This window comes from Arachis duranensis, chromosome 5 (assembly GCF_000817695.3).
Source record: "Arachis duranensis cultivar V14167 chromosome 5, aradu.V14167.gnm2.J7QH, whole genome shotgun sequence".
In the NCBI taxonomy this organism is placed as follows: Eukaryota; Viridiplantae; Streptophyta; class Magnoliopsida; order Fabales; family Fabaceae; genus Arachis; species Arachis duranensis.
Genome location: NC_029776.3, coordinates 103,945,569 through 103,956,223, shown reverse-complemented (window position 1 = coordinate 103,956,223; position 10,655 = coordinate 103,945,569). Strand labels below are relative to the sequence as shown.

At 32.5% G+C, this 10,655-nt stretch overlaps 2 protein-coding genes across 2 annotated transcripts; one reads left to right on the top strand and one right to left on the bottom strand.

Annotated features, from left to right (window-relative positions):
- Positions 1-4,044: 4,044 nt before the first annotated feature.
- On the top strand, positions 4,045-5,044 carry LOC107491210 (dehydration-responsive element-binding protein 1C). The gene has a single exon (XM_016112004.3). It carries the CDS (start codon positions 4,187-4,189, stop codon positions 4,910-4,912), a length of 726 nt encoding a protein of 241 aa, XP_015967490.1. The 5' UTR covers positions 4,045-4,186; the 3' UTR covers positions 4,913-5,044.
- Positions 5,045-6,385: 1,341 nt separating this feature from the next.
- On the bottom strand, positions 6,386-10,443 carry LOC107491211 (uncharacterized). The gene is made up of 5 exons (XM_016112005.3): positions 10,112-10,443; positions 8,185-8,446; positions 7,891-8,087; positions 7,342-7,529; positions 6,386-7,248 (listed from the first exon to the last, which is right to left on the bottom strand). The coding sequence occupies exons 1-5, from the start codon at positions 10,213-10,215 to the stop codon at positions 6,962-6,964; spliced, it is 1,038 nt and encodes a 345-aa protein (XP_015967491.1). The 5' UTR covers positions 10,216-10,443; the 3' UTR covers positions 6,386-6,961.
- Between the last annotated feature and the right edge of the window lie 212 nt (positions 10,444-10,655).

Genomic DNA, 10,655 nt, shown 5'->3' with positions numbered 1-10,655 from the left:
TAGCAGTAAATGCAGGTTCCAAATTAGTTAATTGATAATGGATCGAATATCTAGCATAGTGGTGTACACATTAATATAAAACGATGGGGGGAAAAATGAAAAGCATTTTCTATATCTCTTTCCAAATATACATTAAAAACCACTGTTTGTGGTGGGGAACAAATCAAAAACCATTGTCTGCCGGAAGTTTACAGAAACCACTCAGATTTTCTTCAGAAAAATTCATATTTTATAATATCATTATTTTTAGTTGTTAATAATGAAATTTAACCTTAAAATTTAATGTATATATATTATATAAACTTTTATCATTGCAAAACCAATTTTTTCCTTATATGTTTTAAAAATAATTTTGGGTTTCGGTTTGAGGGGAACTACAACAGTAATTATTTGTAATCAATAATATGCTTTACCTCCAAATAGTATCTAACTATCTATTATGTAAAAAGAAGATAGAAGAGAGAGTTGGCATCCAATTGCTTTTTTCCCCCTAAAATTACCTATATACATATATTATTTTTATATTTTGAACACGAAAAATTAATTTAAAAACATTATATTATTTACTATTTTGATCAATCTGACATTTATTATTATTATTATTATAAACAGGCCAAGGAACGGATCCACATACAAAATTGTAGGGGCATTTGTAAAAAAATAATAATAAATATACACAGAAATATATAATATTCAATTATTCATTGTGTCATTAAATTTGTTCTATGCTTAAATTTTTTATTTATTTATAATAAAAAAATTTATGTTTTTAAATATCAATACAATGAAAAAAATTATATATAAATTTAATCTATTGAGACTATAATAATAATAATAATAATAATAATAATAATAATTCAATTAGTTAATTATACAAAACCAAACTTAAATTTTTTAAATATACATAATATTATTAGTATTTAGTAGTTTTTCTTAAAAGTTAATTGAGATAATATTATATATTATTTATTTATTTTCATTATTTTATTTAATTTAGTTTTGGCTTTATATATAATAATTTTTTTGTCAAACAAACATCTATCATAAATATGATAGGATTTTAACTTTACAATTAAATAGAAAAAATTACTAAATAATTATTTAATAGAAAAATAGAGAGATATTATATATATAACCAAAATTATACGTAGCTATTAGATTTGAATTTATCTTTTTTTATATTTTTTTGTTAATCTCTCTCACACAACTATAAAAACTTAAAAAAAATTAAATTGGTCCATTCAAATTATATTTCTAATAATTTTTTTAGTTATTGAGCTATAATTTTTTTTGTATTATATAAAAAATTAATTGTTTGCCCCACTACTAAATATTTTTGCGTCTGTCACTGATTATAAATATACTAAATTAATAAATATGTTAATATCAATTAATCTACTAGTATTCAGAAAATGAAATTAATTTACCCCCAAATAAAACTAAGAAAATAATAATATAACAAGTAAAGGAAGATGCCAAGAAAGAGTGGTCCTATATAGGTTGTATCAATTATTGCGGAGAAGATTAGATTTTAGGCCAACCAATCACTCCCAAGTTACAATTAAATAAATAATGAAAGATGCAAGTAAGGGGTCTCACCCCGCATTATTTTAAAAAATATTTAGAAGATAATACAAAAATAGAAAATAAATAATATAAATTATTTTATTTTGTATTAAATTTTTTTATTTTGTAATTTTTAATTATTGTTAAAATATACAATTGAATAAATTTAAATATAATAAATACATAATTATAAATATTACATATATAAAATTATAAATATTAAATTAAATAAAATAACTTTAAATCATTGTCTTTCTACTATAATTAGTTTAACTATTTGAATATCATCATTTTCACATACAGGAAAATGAAAAGGAATCAATACTTTTATTGATAAAATGTAGAGAATTAACTACTGTTGATTCAAATGCAAAGTAAATCTCATAGTTAAGAGAAAAACACGACCTAAATACTTACAAATTTACATCCTCATCATGATTATTGTTATTATTATTATTATCTATCTATGTCATTTCTCGTTAACTTTTATGATTTATAATGTATTATTTTGCATAATCTGAAATCTAATGGAAGTTAATTATTAAGGTCAAATATAAATTAAACAGTAATAACCTTCTGCACGGGAATATTTTTTACAGCCTAATACAATTTTTACTTGTATTAATTCGAGTGCCAACTTGTTTATTTATAAATTAATATTAATCGATATTATTGGGCTGGATTAATTCATTTGTTCGTACACATGTACGCGTTTCCGCGGGAAGGATGCAAAATTGAATACAACAATATTTCTGTCAATTCAAAAAAGTTCTCTCTATTTTTATTTTATTTATTTTTCTGTTGAAAAAAAGCGATTGGTTGACAATAGATAATAAAGAAATCAAAGGGCGGTTACTAACTGTCAAACTGAACCGTGTTTTGGAAACTATTTGTCTGCGTTTCAGACAATGTATAACTGTAACATTAGCTGTGTTATCCATGTGCCACGTGTACTCACCGTCACTCTCACTGCTCTTCTCACTCTATAATTTAGCATCTAAATTGGATTTATATTTGGATTGAATATTCAAAGTAGACTTCTTCTTTTGATTAGGATAACGAATCTTTATTAACTTCAAGTATAAGATACTTTTAAAGTTTAGCGTAATGAAAACATGTTGAAATATCTAAAATTAGTTTCTATATAAGTTTAATGATGTGAGTGTTAGGCATTTAGGTGCATGTTTCTAGGTCGAAAATATTTTTTTGCCGTATAGTTTATTTGAATGTGGTTTTAAAACTCGTTTGAATTTTTTTCTTAGAATTTGAGTCAAAATAGAGTCTGAACAATTAATAAAGAATTTGATTGGAGAGTTCTTTAATTTATTTGAAATTCCTTCATAGCTAACACAATGATAGGTTATAAAAGTTATCAAATATACAAATAATTAAGCTTGTGGAGAATGAAATTGAATCTTAGAACTTTGTCTCTTATTCTGAACTTGTGATGTTGTACGTGATTTATTATTTTTTATTTGCCTTCACAATTTTTTTGTCAACATAAATTCAATTTTAAAATTTTAAGTTATAAAAATTTAAAGATAAAAACTCACATACAATTATATTTATATAAAATTATTAGTTAAAATTATTAAATAATTTTATATATTTAATTAAATTATTATTTAATAATTTTTAATTATCAATTTCATATACTCAACTACATAGAAACTTAGAATGAATTATAATATTAAAACAAATAAAGGAGTTATAACTCGGATAGCATAAGCATGGTAACTAAGTTTATTCACATATATGTAACAATATATTCTAGGTCTAGAAGTATGTGTAACAGTAATTCAGATACTGGTATATATAGTAGGTGGATACTACAATGAAGATGGCATAATTGTCTTCATATGAGTATATTTCTTTTTGACCTTTGGATGATGGATTGTATGGTTAGATTTTGATATTTATAAAAGTGTTGTTTTTGTTTAAAGTGTGGCTAAATAAATAAACCACACTTTTAACCAAAACATCTTCATGAGAAGATATTTTTGCCATCTTCGTTGTAGTATCCACCTATATAGTATTCTAGTCTAGTCAAGGAGCATTGTAGTATCCACCTATATAGTATTCTAGTCTAGTCAAGGAGCATGATGATATGATTCTTTGTATTTTGGTGCGACTGGTCACTAGTAGTGTGATGCATGCATGGCTTTCCCATTCAAGGAAACGCGCAATATGTACTTGTATTTCCTCCTTAATTGTAACATGTGGTGATAGATAGATAAGATAATACGCACGAACACCTGTCCACGTGTCACGATTTCCCACGCAAATCCACCGTTAACCAACTGTGCTCACTGCATACTAATTCAAAATGGGTCCCACCTTGGGAGGCTGAGCTGTCTTATTAGCTTCTTCTCCTCGTACGAACCTTGCCACCACCTTCCTTCAGCGTTCCCCCATCGCCATTTACTCAGTCATCAACCCCAGCTGGCTCCTCTTCATTCTCTAACCCTCACTCTCCCACTCCTCACTTTAATTTCCTCTTCTGCAACCTCCAAATCCAAACCCATATCATTATTATATATATAACACCATCGCTACCACACTCTCCAACAACTTAAACCTTCTAAACATATATAACCAATTCACTTGTATTTTCCCACTAATGTTTACCTTCACTACTACTCGCTCTAACTCCACCACATGGCCGGCTGTTAACTCTGAATTCTCCACTTCCTATGACACTTCCTCGCCCGTTTCTGACGCAAGTACCAGTGGAGGCGGCGTTCATGGTTTCGTGTTTTCTGACGAGGAGGTGCTGCTGGCGGCAACCCATCCCAAGAAGCGAGCGGGGAGGAAGAAGTTCAAGGAGACACGTCACCCTGTGTATAGGGGTGTGAGGAGGAGGAACTCTGATAAGTGGGTTTGTGAAGTTAGGGAGCCAAACAAGAAGTCTAGGATTTGGTTGGGGACATTTCCCACGGCTGAGATGGCGGCGCGTGCCCATGACGTGGCAGCAATCGCCTTGAGAGGCCGCCATGCCTGCCTTAACTTTGCTGACTCCGCGTGGCGGCTACAGTTGCCTGCCACGTCAGATGCCAAGGCCATCCAGAAGGCTGCAGCAGAGGCTGCCGAAGCCTTCCGACCTAGGATGGCCTTGGAGACTAATGACAATTCCAAAGAAGTGGCAGTGACGGCGGCCGTGCCAAAAGAAGAGGAGCAAGGAGTGTTTTGTATGGAGGAGGAAGAGGCCGAGACGGTGTTGGGATTGCCGGAATCATTGAGAAATATGGTGCTCATGTCCCCAACACATTGCATGGGGTATGAGTACGGATATGCTGACGTGGACGTTGGTGATACTGAGGTGTCATTATGGAGTTTTCCAATTTAGTTTTTTGACTAATGTGTTTGTCTGGTTTTGTTTTCTTTTTTGTAATGCATGTATCTGTACTTGTTTTTAATCTCTTGTACGGATACTCTTTTGATAAAGACTCAAACAATAATGCCTCTTCATTTTCCCTTATTGTGAGCCCCTAGTTCTTTTATAGTGAAAGTGACTAGGAATGGGTAGGAATGAAGTTATTCATGTACAAAGGATATCATTGATGTTTTTGGATGAGAATCCTTTAATTAGCAGCAATCATAACAGTGCTACTTCTTTGATGATTGAAATTTGAATTGAATTTACAAAGAAAAAAAAAATTAGGATTTCTAAGTACGTTTCATTTTTCTTAAGATAAGGTGCTAAGTGACAAAGTGGCCAACTTGCTCTTTGATGACCCTCTTTGAATAGAGCTAAAGGCGGCTAAGTTATCATTTTTGACTAAAAAATTGTACAAAAGCACTATTTCTACAACAGAATTCAGTAATTTACTCAATAATTCAATTGTACAAGTTTACATAGGTTATGAGGAGGCGTATATTTAAAAAGTTCTATTCAATATTACAAATTCTTTTAAGAAGTAACGTTGCAAGTTAAATACCTAATTTACAAGCATATCAATATGATTCTCCACACAAGGAGAATCGTGTAAAATCACACAAGTCATGCTTGTAAGTTTGCCAAAATACATTTCCTAAGCTTGTACTGATTTGTAGCTTTTAGGTGGTATAATATGGCCAAGAGAGATTTTGCTACTATACACGCTTCTTGACGTACCTTGAGTTCATCCATATCTTAAGACCTTAAGTCAATAGTTCTGACTTCTTAAAGTTCTTAGAAAATAATTGCTGCTAAGTTTCAGGGTAAGAGCAATGTATCAGCGCCAGAAACAGAAAAAAAAAAAATTTCTAATTAGAATATTTCCAGAATCGTGGAGATGTTTCATGGTTGGATGTCGGATGATATGAAGTAATACAACTTTTTTTTCTCTTTTCTATTTTTAGGTGGACAGCATGAAATAATACAAGGTCGACGATATTTCTGTATTATTGTTATGTGGATCCTACTCACTGACCTCATTCATTATCATTGGTATTAGTATTTGGTTTATCATGTGTACAATATATAGTAACACACACCTAGCAAGACGACTACATGAGTACTAAAGTATATACTAAATTAATAATTTATATTAAAATATAAAATATATATTAAAAATAAATTAAATAATATACACAAATACATATTAACTGATCTAGTGGTTAGTTTTTAGTATACATATAACAATTTTATTTGACTTCTGATATCTCCTTCTTTTCTTTTTCCTTCTTTTTGTTGCAAAAATGGTGGGGAAGGGAAAAGATAGCAGTAAGGAAATCCTTCACTAGTTTATTTCAAAGCCAAAGTTCTTATAAAAATAAAAACAGATATCTGTTATACTAAGCACTAGCCTTCTAGATTAGTTGATTCATCAAAGGGAGGTTGGTGTTTTGAAAATGAGTAGTAGAATTGCAAATTTAAATTTTACAAAGAAAATATCTCTAACAAATGAGGAAAACAGGTGTTAAACAAAGTAAAAAAAGACCAAATAAAACCATCGTGTTAAGCATTACAAAATAAATGCCACACACGAGGAAAATTGATACGAGCCCATTAACAATAGCAGCTACTTCCGACCCAACACAAAAGCTGAAAGCGATGAGAAAGCAATTGGGCCACTCTTAGCTGGGCAGAGAAACAAGCGTGTGAAGAAGCAACTAGCTTGGATGAAGAACTAGGAGCTGTGAAATAGAGCTGGTTTCTCTGCTCATACATCCAGGCTGGTTGCTTCTTCACACGCTTGTTTTTCTGCTCAAGCTAACGGTTTATCTGGCCCAATTGCTTTCTCATCGCTTTCATTTTCTCGTATTGGGCCGAAAGTAGCCGCTGTTGTTAATGGCTCATATCAAAAATGAAAGAGAAAGTTCTGATGTACAAATCAAAGTAGGCATAATAAGAAGCCATCTTTCACCTAATCCTCCACCCCTTCTATCCATTTGAGTCATTCAACAAGCACTGCTATTTCACTTTCTTTAGAAGTGATGTGGTTCTAAACTCAGCATCATCTCTTATGAAACTCCACCAAAGGAATGTGAGAGGAATGGTTGTTGCATGCCACAATGCATGAGCATCCACATATCCCTTGTAAGGTGGGAAATCGTAATTCTCCAAGAACATAGCTACTCCTCCTCCAACTACCACCAACCATAATTTCCACCGTGCTGGATGCTTGGAAATGCCGGCCCATACCGCCCAAATAAGAAGCTGCAAAATGGCCATTATCATGCAAACTTTTACGTTCAAACCTGAAAAGAACAGTCGACACATCAGCATACGTGTGCAAGATTGGTATACTGCATAGAAGGGGACAGAGAGCAATCTTAAGAACAGAAGATTACCATAAGCAAGATCATAGAAGTTCAAATACATGATATGAGTTGTCACAAAAGCAATCAAGGGAGCGGAAATCATAACTCTTGTAGCTTCATCCCTCACATTAAAAGCTCGAAGAATTGCTAGGATGAGGGTATATCCAAGTAATGCCACAGCAGAAGAGTAATCTAGTTTCTGTGTTAGCTCTACATCCCTACAGATAACGAAGTTTATTTAAAATAGACATTAAAACCCTCCAGAAAAAGGTCCTATTATAATCACAGAAATGAAATATCAAACAAAGCATAGCTGGCATAGATCCCTTGTAATAATGTATATTACTAAGGATGATCATAATCTACCTTCTTTAAATTGTCTTGTGATGTAGTCAGTATAAATATTTTATGATCATAGTGGTGTAAAATTTCAAAATAGATATGCCTAAAGTGTAAGAAAATAAGTAAGGAACTAACAAGAAACTAAAATTGTGCTACAGGGGTTGTTACTATAAGTCTACAACACTGAAACAAGATTTAGTATAGAACATAAATGGTAATCACTAGCAAACAACTTACCTACTATGAAAAACAGCACTCCATAACCATGAATTCATAGATAGGATTCCGTAGATGTGCCACAAGCCAGTGTACTCATAATAGGTCTTCTTATCTGGCCTCAAAGGCAAATTATAATACACAAGAATGAAGAAGGACACCCAGCCATGAAACTGTATAGCAAGATTAAGAGCGGACAGAGCAACAGCAACTGGTTCCTGAAACCATATATAACATATCCATGCCACATTGAGAAACTGAAACCAACCAACCCATATAACAACTAAGCTTTTCATATGAGATTCATGAAAGAACCTGAATCCCATAAACACGCCGAAATGGCCATTTTCCATGATACTTGACAGGCTTGTCACCAAGTTTTGTTCTTTCTTCCTCTCTAGCTACCATGCAGTGATACCGACAGTCAGTGCGGCAGTCCCATTGTTTCCACCTCAGGTAAAGGGGTTCATGCATGTACCATGGACCATCAACTGGTTTTCCGTCTGATGAGAATTTACAGTGTTGAAAGCATCTATCACCTACACATCCAGTTTTCTCGCACTGTTCCACGCAACCTCTGAAATTCAATAATCACAATAAAACTGATCATATTGTTGAATAGAACATGGGATAATTTTCTTGCTGTTATCAATAACACAGAAATTTCGTTGATGTGTGTAAATTTTGCAGTTGCTCTTCTGACCTGACTTATTTGCAAATTACAACTTACAACCAACAATAAATAAGCCTCGAACTTTTCTAATATTAAAATTAAAACCACCTTAAAAAAAAAACAAGAGTTAGATTTTTGCAAATGGAATGAGGACCTTATGAAAGTTTAAATTCCTTCCATCAAGCTCTTAGACTCTTTAGAACTTAACCAAAAGGGTAAGGAATTATTTGATGTTTTGCATAAAAGTCAAGACTGAAGCTGCATAACCATGGTAACATGTTGTTGATAGATAGCAAAATGTCAAAAGGAGACAAATGCATCCATACCAAGAAAACAGAGAAGCTGAAAGAGAGTCACACACAACTTTGAACAGGATACTTGTGCTTACCTAAATGTGCTAGATAAAGCTATTAACGCTGAAACATCATATGTATAAAAATGTTCAAGCAATTGCATGAAAAAGATTCAAACTGCTTGAAGCATGAGAGTTGCGCAGGATGTGTGAATGATGATGAAACCCAGGTGAATCTTACAATAACAGCAGCAATAAAATTTCCTATACTAATGCCATAAAATCCCCATTCAATCCAAATTACTTCTTTTTCTGGGAGCAGGGTTTCAATCTCATCTTCTTCTCAACATATCAGTCCTCGTCGGTCGTAACCATAAAGAATAAAGACCAACCTATTTGCTGTGACCTTAGATTTATTATACTAATAGGAATTTTAATTATTACATAGACTTATAATAGTGAAAATAGATATTTCACTAATCAAATCAAAGGGCATTTATGCAAGGTCAAGAAATAGTTGAAACTTGACAACAATTTCCCTTGCTTACCTCAATAGATGACCAAAAAAAGAGTCTCACCAGGTATGCCATAACAATTAACACCAACAACACAAAGGCATGCCATTTTATTTACATAAAGTCTATCCTTTACCGTTTGGATTGTAATCCCACGAAAAATAGCTTGTCTTGTTTCCCAATTTGAAAACCTCACTTGGAAAAAGCTTCTCCTTTATAGGTTTGTTCTAAACCATGGTTTGGGTTCCAAATAGAAACCAAACACGCCAAATTAGTGATCGAAACATCAATGCCACAACTGTTTTATTGAACATCACAACAGATACAAATTTTGATTACACAAAGACAGAACAACAAAGTTCCGAGAAGAAACACAACTATGAACTACACACAGAAGATATGATAAGAATCATCTTAAAAAATCTACTCTCAAATTTAACACACTCCATCCTTAACAACAGAGATTAAACCAAACAAATATATACATCATCATTCATTTCCCTATGCAGGGACTGAGATTCCAAAAATATACTAAACGGAATCATTCAATATATAGATTAAAAAGATTCCAAGACCACCCATTAAACTCTTCCCAAACTATCAAAACACACTATATGATTGAAAGTTCCAATTTTTGTCATGGCAATTGTAGTAAAACACCAAATCCGGTTCTAAAATTTTACAAAGTAGCTAGAGTGAGAAGTTAGAGCAAAATCCAGAGCTCAATAGTACATGGAATTTCATAAAGAGAATGAAGCTCACTTGTAAATCGGATCGGCGTCGCCGTCTTCAGCAGCAGCGATGAGTCGAAGGAGGAAGCATAGGGCAGTGAGGAGCAAGAAGGAATAGCGAAGATGCGGAGCCATCAGATTCAAGTGAAGGAAAGAGCTAAGTCAAAAGGGTAAGAAGGAGAAGGAGGAAGGTGTGGAGATTCTGGAGAGAATCAGTGGGTTTTGCATTTGACGGAGAAGACTAGCTGTTGAAGGAGGAAGAAGGGGAACTGAGTCAACTCGGAGCGAGTTGAGCTGAGCTGAATTGAGTTGAAGTGAAGAACCAAGAATCTCGTGAGAAGATGATATATCTCACAGACGGTTTACGAGGTGACACATGTTGTCCCCTTCTTTATATAGTTTTTTCTATGTTTATTAATTTAATATTTAAATTTTATTTAAATCTTAAATCCTAATAATGGTTCACGGAATGATCTGTATTATAAGTTTACGAGTAATGGATACTAAAATCAATCATTAAAATTAATTATCAGTATAAAATAAAATTAAAATATTAATATATATTAAAAATAAAT